Source organism: Monodon monoceros, unplaced genomic scaffold, assembly GCF_005190385.1.
Source record: "Monodon monoceros isolate NGI ecotype Baffin Bay Population unplaced genomic scaffold, NGI_Narwhal_1 Super_Scaffold_5, whole genome shotgun sequence".
Lineage (NCBI taxonomy): Eukaryota > Metazoa > Chordata > Mammalia > Artiodactyla > Monodontidae > Monodon > Monodon monoceros.
In genome coordinates this window covers 85857485-85874710 of record NW_021703782.1, presented here as the reverse complement: position 1 = coordinate 85874710, position 17226 = coordinate 85857485, and the positions used below count along the sequence as shown (strand labels likewise).

Sequence of the window (17226 nt, the reverse complement as noted above, 5' to 3'; positions counted from 1 at the left end):
GGGAAGAAATAAAAGAGAAGTACAAGTATTTATGACAAGATGAACATGTATAAATAAAAAGATTTAATGGTGAAAATGAGTAAAAGATGACAAGATGTTAAAATATTTCAGAACTACAGAATAGATACCAAGGAGTGAGCAAAGAACTGCAAGTAAGGGCAGTGAGTAAAGATATAGTTTGAGTAATAGGCTGCAAAGATTGACTATAAAAGCAGAAGCAACTGGGCCACTAGCTGAAAAGAATATAGGCAGAAAGTTCCGGTTCCTATTCTATTTTTGCCTTTCATGGGCAGCAGTATATTCTTAGATAAGCTAATACTTAATCTCACTACACTTTGCCTGTAAACTGGGGATAAAACCCATTTCATAGTGTAACTGGGAGAATTTAGTGAGATAAATACATATATGAAAGCATCAAGCCCATGATAATCCTCAAAAAATATTTGTTGAATGTTTCTCTGAAAGGTACTATGGAATGAAATCCAAAGGCAAAAACAAAATACAACTTTTAAAAAACATACAAAACACATACTCAGAAGACCAAAAAAAAACTCTGGTCTATTGTTGTGCCAGTAAGGTGTGCAACAGAACTTTGAGACTTCTCCTGTTTCCACATGGCAAAATTTCATGTTAGCTCAGCTCCAAGATGGTAATCCATAAAAAGAATCATTCCAAAACAAATAATGCTATGCCTGCATTTAAAAGTACACACAGTGGGTCTTAATTACCATCACACTGAAATTAACATTATATTAATTACCATTGCATTACAACGTTTCAGTAAACAAATGGCTCCTTACTCTCTGGTCACTCCCAAATCAGCCTATTAACATTAATGATTGCACTTTCCTGAGCTATTTTAGCACAGAAAAATCAAAAGCACCTCGGGTGGCAGGTACATATTTTTATAAACATAATTTTGAAAGGTCAGCTGCTATTTATCCCAGGGTGAAATTCGGGGGTGGGGAGAGGTTGTGGACTAGTTCTGTTAGCAAAGAATGTTCTCCACACTCTGATGCTGCATTTCAGTTGCTACTCCATTAAACTAAGTAGACTCTTGAATAACATCTTACAAGTCCTAAGTTAGGAAATGGGTATTTTGATGTTTTCTAAATATCCTAGATTTGATGAAACTGAGCTGTTTATTATCTTTAAAACTAACACTCTTTATTTTACTGGATTTATTATATCTCATCAGAGTTCACTGCTTTCTTTTCCTTGATTCAGAAGCTGGACTGGTGCCTACACTTATGCCCATTAGCCATGAATAGGGTTGTTCTGTGCTTCTCAAATGACATTTTCGAGGTGGGCAGCCGCAGAGAGACACAAAATAGGATTACGTAAAAAGTAGTAATAAATTAAAAAAAACAAGATTCCTAAAAAAAAAAAAAAAAAAAAAGAAAGGTGTGGGAAAAAGGAGGTTAAATACACTCACACTTGAGTGAAAAAAAAAAGGGTGCCTGAGGTAGCATGATTGTGTTTCCAGCTGCAAAGCCTAAGGAAAGAGAGAACAATACTGTCTGCGTGATCCCCTGATCCCCTCGAGGGAGAGGAAACTAAGTGGCAGAAAAGAGCACTGGCCTGGAAGGTAAAGAGTCCTGGGCTCTGTTCCCAACTCTGCCATTCACTATGAGTGTGGCCTTGGGATGTTCATTATCATCTCTGGGGTCTGATTTCTTAACGTATATAATGAGGGTGATGCACCAAATGAGGATTTCTAAGTGCTTGCTAGCTCGAAATATCGGCTAGCTCTAAAACAGCTGCTTTCTACCTTTTTTCCAGCCCAGCACACTGGTGGCAGTGACACTAAAGTCCCTGAACCCTGTGTGGAAACCCCTGCAGGGTAGAGCGGGGATGCAATCTGAGTAAGCACAGCCCCAGCACTTTGCACTCTGCTCCTCCACCCTCCACACCCACTGGAAAATCACCAGCTCCCGTGACCTCTGACTGAGAGATGCCACTTATTACAGTAGACACAGCAGGCAGCAGGAGCCTAGTATGGGTCGAAGGAGGAAGAAGCAGGGAGAAACCAGCCTCCTTCTAGGAAGAACTAAAAAATGTCAGAACTGGAAGCATTGTAGATATCATCTAGCAAAACCTCTAATTTTATACAAAAGAACACCAAGTCCCTGAAAGGAAACTGAATGGCACAAAAAATAACCATCAGGTTTGTGTGACTGGGTTGGATGAATACTCAGGACTTGACCCCATGACCATTGCTCTGCTCACCATCCCATCAAGATCATAGTTCACGGATATTTTGGTCAAATTACCTGGCTTTCTGAAATGGGCTAGTCAAAGAGATAGAGTTTCAATTATTCCTTAATTTTGACCACAGTTTTCATGCAAACCAAAAAAAAAAAAAAAAAGTCAAGGGGCTCCAAATACCACTTAACTGTATGGGGAAAAATAACCTGCTTCAATGGTATCCTAGGACTTCCAGATGTAAGCAATTCAAGAGGGGTTATTTATTTATTTACAGATATAAGTAAATAAATAAATAACAAATTCCCTCTTTAAACTAACTCCCCGTCATCCCCTCTGATCATGAGTTCAGGTTCTGAGGATCTGTGAGTTTCTTACCATCCCAATGCAGAACAGGATAAAAAGCAGCAGCCACGGTATGTCTGTGCAACTACGGTCCTCCAGTGGCTTCCATTCTCGTTTGGAGCTCTAATTGAAAACACAAAGAGAGTGGTAAATGTGAATTTTAGTTAAAGTTAGGAAGGTGCAAACATGCCATCGATACCTAGATCCCTTCTTTTCCTGACAAATTCCTATTGAACCTTTGAGTTCAATAGGAACCTCAAATATTTGTCACCTTTCTGTGAATTTTATCCTAACACCCACCTCTCTTCCTGGCCAGGATTGATTCCAATGCTGTTTTGGTACCTCTATTAGAGCAGTTAGCATGCTGAATTATTATTGATTGAGCTGTGCCCCTAGCAGAGCATGAACTTTGCAAGGGAAGAGACCACTTCTCACTTCCCAGCGTCCAACGTGATGCTTGAGGGTTCATGGTATATACTTAGTAAGGGCTTTTTTAAATTAATAAACAAACAAATTCTTCCAACATCAATCTTGGTGGTAGCTTTTTCTTTGTGTGTCCAGATGCTAGACTTAAAAATGTAGACCGTGCTTTCTACATGTTCTCATCTAGGAAGGAAGCTCTTTAATTATGAATTCCTATTGAGGGGTAGACTCTTCTAAGTCTAATAAAATTCAGGAACAAAAAACTAAATTAAAACACTTTTACAGACAGATCTGGGCAACTCCTAAACCACCATCCACAGATTTTCATTCTGTTTTCAGAAAGTGTAAAGAGTTTTTAGATCAAACACAAAGATTCCCTAACTAAAAAGCTAAAGGCATTCTAAAAGTTAACTTGCAAAGTACTGATTGGAATTGAGTGCATTTTTTTTTCATACAGCGATAGTCTTAGTTTCTCAAATCAGCTCACAAATTCCCTTTAACCAGAATGTAACTGAAATAACACTCGAGCTTTCTAATGAACAAAAATCCCTGAGTCTCACACCTTTTCCTGGAAACAGTAAGCAGAGAAGGGAGAGAGAAGGTAGCCTTGGGAAACTTATGGGAAAAGTTCCTGCAAAAAGAAGGCCAGGGCCTCCAGTGGCTTCCATGACAAGATCCAGGAAGCTATCCGGAGAAGGCCTGTCAGTAGGAAAGGACACCAGCACAAGGTGTGGTAAGGAGATAAGAGAGCTCTCTAGTATAATTAGTACATAGAGTTCAAGAGTGGGGACCCAGTTCTTAATCAGGTTTGCTTAGCTTTCTCTCCTTCTAAAACAGTTTTTAACTTTGACAACCTGATGAAAGCTACAGATTCTTTTCTTAGGAGATAAGCATATAGTTGCATAATTTTCTTAAAAGTTTAGGGAATTCAGACCCCAGGTTATGAAACCCAACTTTAAAATACCTGCGTATGGACATTGAGGGCAAAGCGCTGGAGCTACAACCACTCCTTCCTGACCCCTAAATGCTAACCAGACAAATGCCTTTCCCTTCTTTAGTGTCTTATACACTGTTAGTTTTTCACAAACAACAACAAAAACCACCACCCTTGACAGCTTGTTCCCAGACACCCACACAAGAAAACAAAAGAGCACTAGTCAGTCATGGAAAAAACCCTCACACCAAGACTCTAACTAGCATTAAAAACCAAGAGTGAGTAGGCAGTGTTTTCCAGAGGAATATAACACTATGGCAACTAGATAAAGGACTCTGTCCTCTCCTTGGCTCTGTCATTAGTTAGCTACATGACTTTGGATAAAATGCTTCATCTCCCTGGGTGGCAGGAAGAAGTGAGATTAAATCTCTTAGGTTCCTTCCAACTCTATAAATCTATGGTCAGGAATGCAGTTTTGTGAAAATTTGTGCAATGACAAAAAAACTGCAAAAATAATTTGACATTACTCCCTGTGTTATTCAAATAAGAATGCACACATTGTGGTCTGTGTTTTGGAAGACAGTTGTTCATAGTATGAATAAAGAATGTTTCTTTGTATTAAATAATTTCAAGCTTGAATAATACCCATTATAGTAAAATTACTTACAAACACAGAATTTGGACACATCTTTGAAGTTCATTACATTTACTCTAAGGTGATTTCCAGAGCAATGGCTACTTTGAAATACTATATTTGTTTATCTTAACAAACAGTATGTATTAGGGGAAGGCAGGGGGGGGGGGGGCAAGTCTCAGACTGATTGAGCATTTTCTTTATCCACAACTATTTTCTTCGTATTTTTACTTCAGACCAACATTCAGCTTTTAATGCTTAAATTTTTACCTATAACATAAAGAAGGTAGAATTTCATTTTGACCAAAAAGACACAAAGATTCAATATCTCAACAGTCAACTTACTGTGGGCCACTTCTGGGCCAAATACATAGAAAACCTTTCACTGGGGATGAGAAGTGGAGAAGGGGTAGGGGTTACATATAAAACATAGAGTACAACACGGAGTAGAAGAATACAAAAAAAGGAGGTAGTCACCTCACTCAGATAAAGAAAACCTTCTCCAGGAGGGACAGCTTACCTCATAGGCTATTCTGAGGATTAAATGTGAGCATCTGTCACACAGTAAGCACTAATTCTTGGTTATAATTCTTATTTATCAATACTCACTTTTCAGTTAACCTTCTCGCTATTGTAAAAATATCCCTTTACCAGGTGGACCTTTCCACTAAAAGGACAGAAAGAATATTAAATTCACCTTTTCCCCTTCTATTACTAAAATTTTGACTTAATGGTGGCATCTTTCATTTTAGCTACTGTTTTTAATGCTTTCAGTTATTGACTACTATTAACTAGGCACTATACCCAAAGCTTTATACACATTACTTTCAAAATAGCTCTCTGATGTATGTATCATCCCTATTTCACAGCTAAGGAAACTCAGGCTCAAAAGTTAAGTAATCAGGGGCTTCCCTGGTGGCGCAGTGGTTGAGAGTCTGCCTGCTAATGCAGGGGACACAGGTTCGAGCCCTGGTCTGGAAAGATCCCACATGCTGCAGAGCAACTAGGCCCGTGAGCGACAACTACTGAGCCTGCGCGTCTGGAGCCTGTGCTCCACAACGAGAGAGGCCACGATAGTGAGAGGCCCGTGCACCACAATGAAGAGTGGCCCCCGCTTGCCACAACTAGAGAAAGCCCTCGCACAGAAACGAAGACCCAACACAGCCAAAAATAAATAAATAAATTTTAAAAAGCAAAAAAAAAAAAAAAAAAGTTAAGTAATCAGACCAAGGCTTCACAACTGTGCAACCAGGATTTCAACCCAGGTCTGTGGCCACAAAACCAAATCTGATGAAAATATCATTCATTTTGCACTAGTCAGTAAAGAGCAAAAACACCTCCATTAGTTTTTCCTCACACAGCAAAATTTGGGAGCCAACCCAATAATTTAAAATCCTATAGGCACAGTGAAAAAGAGAGATGTTTTATGAGCCCTGAAATTTTTCAAGCAAGTCAGGAAACCCAACAGTTGAAAGAATTTAATGATTCTTTAACAGACTTAACCAAGTGGTAACTGGATTTAATGCTGTCTGTTTCTTCCGGTTAAAATCCACATAGACCTAGCAAAAGTAAAATGTTTTGCAAAAGCACTTTTTAAATGTGATTTTTATCCCTTTCTCAAATTCTACATGAGGTTAATAAAGGCTGTCAATCAATGTTAGGTCCCTTTCCATTCACAGAATCTTACAATTCAGGAACTAAATAGGACCAAAGTAATCATACAGTCTAAGCCTTTAAGTGACCTAGGGAAAGGAAAGGAAGGGACTTGCCTGACTTGCCCAAGATCAATTGTTTTGACCTTCAAAACAATTCTGTTAGTTGTTATTATATATTCCCAGTTTTGCTGCTCTGTAAAAGAGAAAACCAAGGTTCAAAGAAAATAAGTGGAAAATTCAGTACTGAAACCTGAGTCCCCAAACTCTAGCAGAGAGATGGAAACTATAAGAAAGAGTTCAGAAAATGCTAAAAATAAAAAACCATGGTAACAGAGATGAAGAATGCCTTTGTCTGGCTCATCAGTAGACTAGACACTGCCAAGGAAAGAATCGATAAATTCAAGGATAGGTCAATAGAAATTACCCAAAATGAAACACAAAGAAAAAGAGAATGAAAATTAAAAACCCAGAACAGAACATCCAAGGACTACAGGATAATAGCAAATGGTCTAACATATGTGTAATTGGAATCCCAAAAGAAGATTAAAGGGAGCACAGGGAATGAATAAAGAAATAATGACTGAGAATTTTCCAAAAATAACAAAAGAAATCAAAGCACAGATCCAAGAAGCTAAGAGAATCCCAAGCAGGATAAATACAACACACACAGGCCTGCATACAAACACATCCTACACAAACTATATTCAAAATGTTGAAAACCAAATATAAAGACATCATCTTGATGGCAGCAAGAGGGAGGAAAAGACACACTATAATCAGAGAAGCAACAATTACGCAAACTTCTTATCAGAAACTATGCAAAGCAAAAAAACATGGAATGACATCTTTAAATTACTGAAAGAATTAAAAAGAAAAACAAAAACATTATTAACTCAGAATTCTATACCCAGAGAAAATGTCTCTCAGAAATGAAGACTTTTTCAATGAAAACCTAAGAGAATTTATCAGCAGCAAACCTGAAGTACAGAAAATGTTAATGCTCTTCAGGCCGAAAGAATATGATACGACACAAACTTGGATATACACAAAGAAATAAAGACTTATAAAATGAAGTTTTGAAATTTTCCATAATAAAGTATTTTAAAAATAAGCGTGTGAATATATGTGTATAACAACATTCTCATTACAGTCTTCTTGCACACTCTACAAGATTAATAACCTAGAAAGCAGAATTACAATTTTTAACGCTAGTATTAGAGCATAAAAAATAAATCTAAGTCAGACCACAGCTGATGTATGCCTTATGTCTGTATTATATTCATATCCTTAAAGTTAGGGAGGAACAATATTTAACATCTTCAGATTCCTTCCTATATTTTCTACATCATAGATTAAAATAATTTTTTTTTCCATAGTATCTTACAGAAGTCATAGTACAGGCAACTATATATATCCTAGACTTCACATTCACTATGAACCCTAATAGCTAAAACCAAGGCCTTCTGGTGAATTTGATATGATAGGGGTGTGTATTTTTTTAGGAAATAAACCTAAAAAAGTTTTGTCTTAAATTTCCATGTTGGGAATTCCCAGGTGGCGCAGTGGTTGGGAATCGGCCTGCCAATGCAAGGGACACGGGTTCGGTCCCTGGTCCAGGAGGATCCCACATGCCGCGGAGCACCTGAGCCTGTGCGCCACAACTGCTGAGCCTGCGCTCTGGAGCCTGCGAGCCACGGCTGCTGAGCCCACATGCCACAACTACAGAAGGCCGGGCGCCTAGAGCCCGTGCTCCGCAATGGGGGTGGGCGCTACAATGGGAGGCCCACGCACCGCAGCAAAGAGCAGCCCCGCTCACCGCAGCTGGAGAAAGCCAGCGCAGCGGCAAGGACCCAACACAGCCAAAAATAAAATAATAAATAAATAAATAAAATTTTAAAATTTCCATGTTGTTCCTAATGAAGTCACAGTTGTTGAGTAACTGTTTTTTTAGATAATAGTCACACACAAAGATTTTGACAAGTGATATGTTACAATCAGTTCGTCAAATCAGGCATCACTGGAGGGCATCAGCAGTAATAGGGCTGGCAGGGTGGGCCAAGCCAGCGAACAAATCAGGTAGGAAAAAGTCTGGCAGATGTGAATCTAGTTCACAGAAATAGGCAGGGCTGGCTGGATCAGGAAGATATAAAAGGATCAGAGAGGCAACAGCAACAATCCAGAGTTAAGACAGAAAGAGTCAGCTAGGTCTCAAATATGGAAACAAGTAGGGTCCAAAATCCAGGAAGTCAGAAGATCCAGGTGATACCTAATGGCAAAGATCAAATGCTCCCTGCCCTCTTTTTATGCTCTGCATACCGTCTATATGACTCTCTCCTAATTAAGACAGATGTACAAAGATTCCCAAAAGATTCTTATCGTAATCTAGTAACAGTACTACCTAATGCTATGAGTCTTTCCTTGATACACCAGATTTTTGTAAACATGGTTCGAAAATAATGAAAAATGTGCTAAAAAAAATGGTATTGTCAGTTATACTAAGAAGTTACTTAATTTGTCAGGTAATACTCTTAAGCATTCTGTTGGTTTGTCAAATAAATACTGAGCACCGCACAAAGAACCTGAGATCCAAAGCCATGTACGATAGTCCCTACACTTACGGAGCTCTAGTTTAGCGAGAGAGGCAAACTAAGGATTGATAATGTGAGTGATGCCAGAATAGAGATGTGTAAAAAGTACTGCAGGAATAGAGATAGGGAACCATTAAGCAAACATTTGCAAGATTTATTGAAATTACCTCATAAACTTCTGAAGCAAACACTAAAAAATGATCCTCTGTTGTCTAAAATAGAATGTGTTTTTGTGCCCAAAACATACTAAAAATTCTCGCTACCTATGATGGGGAAATATTGACTGCCAAACAAGAACTATTCCACTCAGAAATGTTTAGTAGTAAACAAACAGAACATTAAGTTGGTTTAAAAAAACAAAAATCAGCCATTTTCCTCACTTTGTACCCATTAGATTTCTCTGTACTATATTTTATGGCTGCTCCAGTTAGAAAGGAGCCTTTCAGTTTTGGAAAAGAGAAAACGTATCTTCCTTTGTTTTCTGGAACAATTAGTGCAGGGCTATATTTAACTAAGCTACTAGAATAATATTTTCATGTTGATGTCATTGGTGAGATTCCTACTAATACTGAGTTAAGTACTATCTTGTCGCATACATCCAGAGTTGCTATAAATTGGAATTTCTGATGGGCTAAAGAACTACAGGCTCCCTGTCATTTACCTAGTAAAACTGTCTTTACCTAGTACCCTGTCCAGCGGCTCTACTTTAGTTTTCATTTCCCAGCTACTCCGTGGCACAACTAGAAAGCCTCTAAAGCAGTCACTGAATGCATCTCCAAGGTCACTACTACAGACATTCATGATCTAAGTACATATGTCGCAAGCATTGGGCTATCTGTGAGGACTTCATTTTGTTCATGCCCATCTGTTTTACACAAAAACCTCCAATATTCAAGACAAACAGTCATACACTCCAAATCTTCAAAGCTCCCTCCAAGGACATACTGGTTCATTAAATTCCACAAAATGCTTTTATTTGTGCAGAGTAGTAACAAAAGAATAAAAGAGCTGATGTGTATCATTTTTGCCACACTCTTGAAAAGAGTGAGCAGACCTGATGAAGTTGGGCAGCAATAAAACATGGAGGCTTTCAACTTTCTGTTCATAGCACCTGAAACTAAGATCTTGTAATAGGATTTTGAAAGACATTGCCTGTCCTTTGGGAAAGCTCTCTCAAGGATTTGGAGTGCATAACTCCTTACAGTTGCCACAAGTAGCCCATTTCATTTGCTAAGCTTGGCGATGGCAATTCATATTTGCAAGGTAAAAATAAGAGCTGTGATTTTAACAGGCAGTTAAAGGTAATAAGATACATTGAGTGGAAAGATACAGGCATCTGTGTCCAACTGCTTCTCTTAGTTCATGAACTCTATGCTAAATCACAAACATTCATCTATTTAAGGAAAAAGGGGGAAATGGCAACTAGAGCTGCTCTAAGTTATGTATTTACACAGTGACAGAAAGATCATGGGAGATATGTTGCCAATGACTTCATTCTTTCCCTGAATGCCCTAAAAAACAATAACTGTGGGTCTGTTAGAGTTGTCCTTCTCCCATCAGACTTCTCAGGGGCTGTCTTTCTTGCACACAAGCACATGATAATTACTGGGCAGAGGCCACGTTCCTCCTGTCCTGCAACATAGCTAATAGCATCTTTTACCTCCATGACCAATAAAACATGATCAAAGTTTTACAGATAAGCCTTGTCTGTAATCCTCTAACAGTATTTCTAACTTGCCTTTCTTCTGAATCATCTGTAAGCAATGTTTTTAATTTAAAATTACTATTTGGTTTTATTCTAATTATACAGTTTTCATGGGCTTCATTCCCCCCCCCCATCACATCCTACAAGTGTCAGAACATCTTCAGTACCTGGGGACACCTAAGGGCAGACTGAAAGGACCAGAATTGTACTTTGCACCTCCAACCTGCTACAGTACAGCCAGTTTCCATATAGCTAACGGATTTACTGACTTTTCTTGCTATACTGTAACCCTTTCTTTTAAAGCAGGAATTCATAGGTACTCAAAAGAGGATTGTCATTCCAATCTTGCTTCCTTTCCTTGATGGAATGGCTAAGAACTGACTTATGAAGACAATGATGACTTATGGAGAAGAAACATGAAGACTACACTGATCATATACATAGCTAAGAGGTGAGTGGAAATGAGTAAGTTTATGTCTTAAATCAAAATTAGATCTCATCTTTGCCAATGAAGAGTTTTTAGTCCATAGCAATTGTGCACAGAAATAAATATATGTTCAGTTCTGTGGCAGTGCCTAAGAACTCTCAAGGGAACAAATACTTATCACAGTTAAATAATTTACAAAAATATAGATTACATTCCTTTCGTGTTCCTAATACACACTGTGTACACACCACCATCACCGTAATTATTATTTCACATTATAATTATTTGCTTCCCCAGTAGATTACGAACTTTTTGAGGGTAAGGATAATGTTTCTATTTTTTGTTTAAATCAGGGATCAGTAAGTACTTAATATTCTTCAAGTGAAAGCCTATTCCACATGAAAGTAGAATCTTACCCTAAGTGGCTGAACATATAATGGCCATTCTTCCTACCTTACTGCCTACTTCGGGCAGGGACTTGTTGGGTTTTATTCACTGCTATATCCCCAGTAGATGAACAGTGTCTAGCCCATAATAGGCTCTCAGCAAATTTATTTAATGGATGAATGAACAAGGTGAGGTCTTTTACCATTCAAGTAGCATAATGTTAGGGCAAACATCCTCACTGTCTCTCCTGCATGAGACCATTTCCTTAAAAAGCATTCTATTGCATCACAGGCTGGCTCCTTTTCCCACAGATATTGTAAAGTATAACATTTCCCAAAGATGTTGGTCAGTAGGTTCTGTAAGAAAAATAAATTCCAGATTTAACTACGTCTTGGAAATGCTAGTTAATGAAATCTAGTCTTTTGAGCAGGACTTCTCTGAGACCTTACTGTGAGACTCTCCAAAATGTATCTGGTCACACACTGACTGGGAGACGTGAATACAGACAGTGCCAACCTCTCTCAAAATACATTTCTGGAAACCAGAGCATAAGGGTTCATGGTTAGGATTGATGCTCCCACTGAAAAACACTTTCAGAAGTAAAGGCTGGTAGCACTGTTTAAGACTATGCTGAAACTCATAAAAAAGAATGAAACCTTGCCATTTGCAAAAACATGGATGGACGTGGAGGGTATTAATGCTAAGTGAAATAAATCAGACAGATACTGATAGCACTTATATGTGGAATCTAAAAAAATACAACAAACTAGTAAATGTAACAAAAAAGAAGCAGACTCACAGATATAGAGAACAAACTAGTGGTTACCCGTGGGGAGAGGGATGGGGGAGGGGTAATATAGGGGTAGGGGATTAAGAGGAACCAACCATTAGGTATAAAATAAGCTACAAGTATATATTGTACAACACAGGGAATACAGCCAACATTTTACAATAACTATAAATGGAGTACAACCTTTAAAAATTGTGATTCACTATATTATACACCTGTAACTTATTTAATATTGTACATCAACTATACTTCAATTAAAAAAAAAACTATGCTGAAACTGAACACAATGTACATTGGTTTGACACTTTGGAAAGTAATTTGGTGATACATTTAAAAAACCCAAAGAAATCATCTAAAACATTAAAATAGCTGCACGTGAGATGTCCAATATAGTGATATTATGAGAAAAAATTAGAAATTAACTATCTATAATAGAAAATAATTAAAAATGAGAATGGAATATTAAGCAATCATAAGGGTAATTATGAAGACTTTGCACAGTAACATATAAAATGATAATGATAAAAAGCTGTGTTCAAAAACATGGTATGAAATTATGCCATGCTCCGGTGACACAATTTATAAAATAGTATATGCAAATGTAAAAGCATTAGACGAGGATAGTGCAATTTTTAAATAGTTAGACTTATAATGCATTTTTCTCATTTTGATTTCTATTAATGCTATTTAATTATGGAAGAAATATCAAAAAAAGAGGAATATTAGCTCCCATTTCTTCAGATCATGCTTTTTCTACTTCCTCAGTATAGTGTCAGCTATAAATAGATGCACAATGAAAACTACCAGAATATATTCAGGTCATTCTATCTGACACTTATTGACGGGAGATCAGAACATTTCAAACTTCACTAGAAAGCCATATGCTGAGAATCACATAGGCAAGAGCAAGATTTCTCCTGAAAAATGCAGAACTGGCAACGTCAGAGAGGTAATACACTCTAATAAACATTAGAGAGGAAATCACCAGTGTAGTGGGAGGGAGGAACGCATACCTGGGTGTGAATCATAGCTCCTCTTCCAAATAGGAGTATGATCAGCTGACATGATCTTCCTAATTCTAAGGTAAAGATGATTCTCCCTACACCATTCACTGTTGTTTTCAGGATTAAAGTAAAGCTGCTGGCTAGACCAGGTCCTAAACCATTTGTTAACATCCTTTCCCAAAGGGCTATGAGAAAAATCTCCCCAGGAATCATCTTAAAAAGTGAATTCTCGCAAACAATCATCTCAAACATTTTAAAACTGCTCCCATATTGTATACATTCTAAAATGTGTGCTTGGAAAGTGAAAAATGTTGTAAAGGAAATACAACCGGGAGAAACTGAGTTCACAGTTTTATAGATAATCAAGGTAAACATAAGAAACAAATAGTAACTTTCAAATGATAACACAATAAGAGCGACTGAAATGACTTCTTACATCATAAATTTTTTAAGGGACTTGAAGAAAACATCAATCCTAAAACCACAGTTAACCAAATTATAAAAAAAAAAGTCCATTCATTCAATAAATAATTGTTCCACCTGAGAAGAACTAGGCTGGGACTCCGAGAGCCCATTAGTTTACTTTCACCTTTCTACTGTTCTCTTGCTAAATTTACCTTCCTCATCTCTAGGTTTTACCTTCTCTCTCCTCCCTTCTATAAATAAACAATTCATTTGAGTTCACATGTGAGGGTTGCTGAAATGACAGACAAAAATGTATGTTTATTGAAGGCAGAAAAAGGTCATGGATCAACCTTAAGAAGATTACCAAAATAATCTGTTTCATCTGGAGTACTTAATGACTGTAACACTAAATGCAGACTATAGCTAGTATCAGTGAGCATAAGCCATGTGCCAGACACTTTATCCATATTAACTCATTTAATTTTCACAAGCCAGTAAGGTCGATCCTATTATATTATTCCCAGTTTTCTGCTGAAAAAACTAGAAAAAGAGGGGTTAAGTAAATTGCCCAAGTCATACAGCCAATAAGCACTAAAAAAGCAGGGATGTGAAGCAGGTAGTTGGGCCCTAAGGCCCATGATCACCCCACTCGGCCTTGCTTACTATGGTTAACATACCTTGTGTGGACATATGGAACAGCTTTGTGGTTGCCAAGGGTGGGGAGGGGTGGAACGGACTGGGAGTTCGGGATTAGCAGATGCAAACTATTACATATAGAATGGATAAACAACAAGGTCCTACTGTATAGCACAGGGAACTATATTCAGTATCCTGTGATAAACCATAATGGAAAAGAATATAAAAAAGAATATGTATAACTGAGTCACTTTGCTGTACAGCAGAAATTAAGACAGCATTGTAAATTAACTACATGTTAATTTAAAAAATTAAAGATTTTTAAAAATTAAAAAAATACATATCCTGTATGGACACTGTGGATAGATGGGTATTGGAAGGGAGGAGGAAAAAGAGGAAAATGAGAGGCATAAGAATTACTGTTGACCCTTGAACAATGCACAGGTTAGGGACACCCATCCCCATGTAGTCAAAAATCTGCATATAACTTTATAGTCAGCCCCCCCATATCTGTGGTTACGTGGATCCATATTTGAGGTTACGTGGATCCCTATCCGAGGTTCTGTATCTGAGAATTCAACCACCCACAGATCATGTAGAACTGTGGTACTTACTGTTGAAAAAAATCTGCAAATAAGTGGACCCACACAGTTCAAACCCATGTTGTTTCAAGGGTCAAATGCACAGCAAAAATACTATAGTAAATTCTGTGGCTTATTTTATCTAAACTGATGTTTTGCATGGTTAATATTTCTTCTTACAGGAAAATTATAGGACATAACCAAGAATAAGATATTATTAACATATTTTGTATTTTGATTTCAAAAATAATTTCCAAATATCCAAACATTACTGTTGATATTTGAAGAAAACACCTGCAGTGGTGTTTAACCGGTGGAAACAAACTGTTGTTTCCTCCTAGCCTTCTGTAACTTCCATCTATATTTTGCATAACACTTTTTGGATTTCAAGAGTATTAGTACTTAAAATGCTACTTTGCTATTAGGAAAGCACATACAAATGCCCATCAACTGATGAACAGATACATACAATGTGGTAGATCCATAGCATGGAATATACATTTTGGAATAAAAAGGAATGAAGTAGTGATACAATACTACAACATGGATGAACCTTGAAAACTTTATAAGTGAAAGAAGCCAAACTGGACATATTATATAATTCTATTTATATGAAATGTCCAGAATAGGTAAATCTGTAGAAACAGAAAATAGATTAGTGTTTGCCTAGGATTGGATGGGAGTTAAGGGGAAATGGGGAATGACTGCTAATGGCTATGGGGTTTCTTTGGGGGATGATGAAAATGTTCTAAAATTGACTGTAGTCATGATCAAACCTCGGTGAACATACTCAAAACCATTGAATAGTACACTTTAGATGGGTAAATTGTATGGTATATGAATTACATCAATAAAGTTGTTATATGTATAAGAAAAATCATGTGAAAAGGGGGTCATTCTGGCCACTCACATATGGAGTTCTACTGATTTCATTATAGACTCCATACGAACACTTTTAATACAGTTCCATTAGGTAGACAAGATAAAAGCAGAACAATTTAACTAAGGTAAAGAGTTGGGTAACAATGAAATCTGATGAAAGCAAACATTTTTCTGAGAAATCAGAAGTTACAAGAATTACTAGATAAAGTGCTGATTTTCATGTAATAGTTCAATTCCTCTGTAGGTAGCATAAGGGGAAAAGAGAAACAAGGTTGCAGAAACCTGAAATAAAAGGTAAAATAGACCAAGTAGAGAGAGAAAAGTCATCTTTTGAAGAGACCAAAGAACACACACACCAAGGCAAAAACTAGACTGTGGTATAAACACAGCTACAGAAACAATGTACTTGTCAGAAGAAAGGGACCAGACAGGGAAGGTACACACACAGCTACTATTTATTTAGCACCTCTTAGGTGCCACGATCTGTAATTGGCCAGTTACACTGAGAAATAACGGTCTAAAAGATACACTTTGACACTGCCCTTCCAAACTGTCTTGGGGAAGGGGTACCAGGGCAGCAGACTCTAGAATGCTGAATAGACAATTCAGGATACTGAGCTGCTGTGCCGTGAGTCATCCAGCCTACTCCCCTTCATCTGATTCCATGACGTTAGGCGACCTTCTCACTGTCCTCTGGCTTCCCACAAGTTGACAAGCAATGTGCATAACATAACTACAGAGCTATAGAAAATAAAGCAGTGGAGCAATAGAGGTTATTGTATATGCAGAGAGTCTGGAAGAATATATACAGACCAAGCTGTGAACAACTGTTATCTCATGAGGTGGGGTCAGAAAGGACTCTCTACTTATACATGTTCATTGGATTTTTTAATAACCACACTACTTTTCTATTAGGAATAAATATGATACTTCTTAAATAATAATTTGGCTTTACCTTAATACTAGCTAAGCTGACAAAAATCTTCTGGTTTGTATGTCAGTTTAATAAATTAGCCTCCTGAGTCGATCCACGTGTCTTAAGACTTTGGTTTACATGAATCTACTATTAACGAAAGGATCTACTCTTAACATACTAGCAAAATCAAGTTTCTGAACCTCCAAAGCCCCAGGGCTTGGTGAATTCTAAAAACAATACTTGGCCAAGCTTCCAGGTTCAGCCTGGTAAAACCTGAACCACACCAAGGACCCTGCATTCAAATTCTATAAGCAGAAAATATTAAAGAGCTATAATTTAGAATCCTTCTAGAGAATGTGTCCCAGCATTTCAGCATAATTTACAAATAGGCAGCTCCTTGAATTGCAAACTGGCCTTAGCCAACTAACTTTGAAAGAAAAGAGGCTGGTTCTATCCTACCACCAACCAACACCCTCTCCCTGTGCATGAATAGATCAGAATCATGAAGAAAGCCCTAGGAGCATGAGTCCTAGGTTTAGCCTGGCCCTAGACTCTGGATCCTAAATCCAACTACATTTCCATCCCCAGCCGGGGGTTTAAAATTAAAGGTCGGAGTACCCTGTAGTAGTAGCCACTGGATGGTGCCAATATTTCATCATCAGATAACCAGCTGGCCCTCAGCCACCCGAAAATATGGCCAATTGGTTAT

The 17226-nt window shown here is 37.7% G+C and overlaps 1 protein-coding gene across 3 annotated transcripts in view; it reads right to left on the bottom strand.

The window, feature by feature from the left end:
• SLC44A1 (solute carrier family 44 member 1) overlaps positions 1–17226 on the bottom strand; it is a 212292-nt gene that overhangs the window by 158353 nt on the left and 36713 nt on the right. For all 3 annotated transcript variants that reach the window (XM_029203110.1, XM_029203109.1, XM_029203107.1), the window contains exon 2: positions 2584–2673. In XM_029203110.1, coding sequence (XP_029058943.1) covers positions 2584–2673 — 90 coding nt within the window. The remainder of the gene's footprint in view (positions 1–2583; positions 2674–17226) is intronic.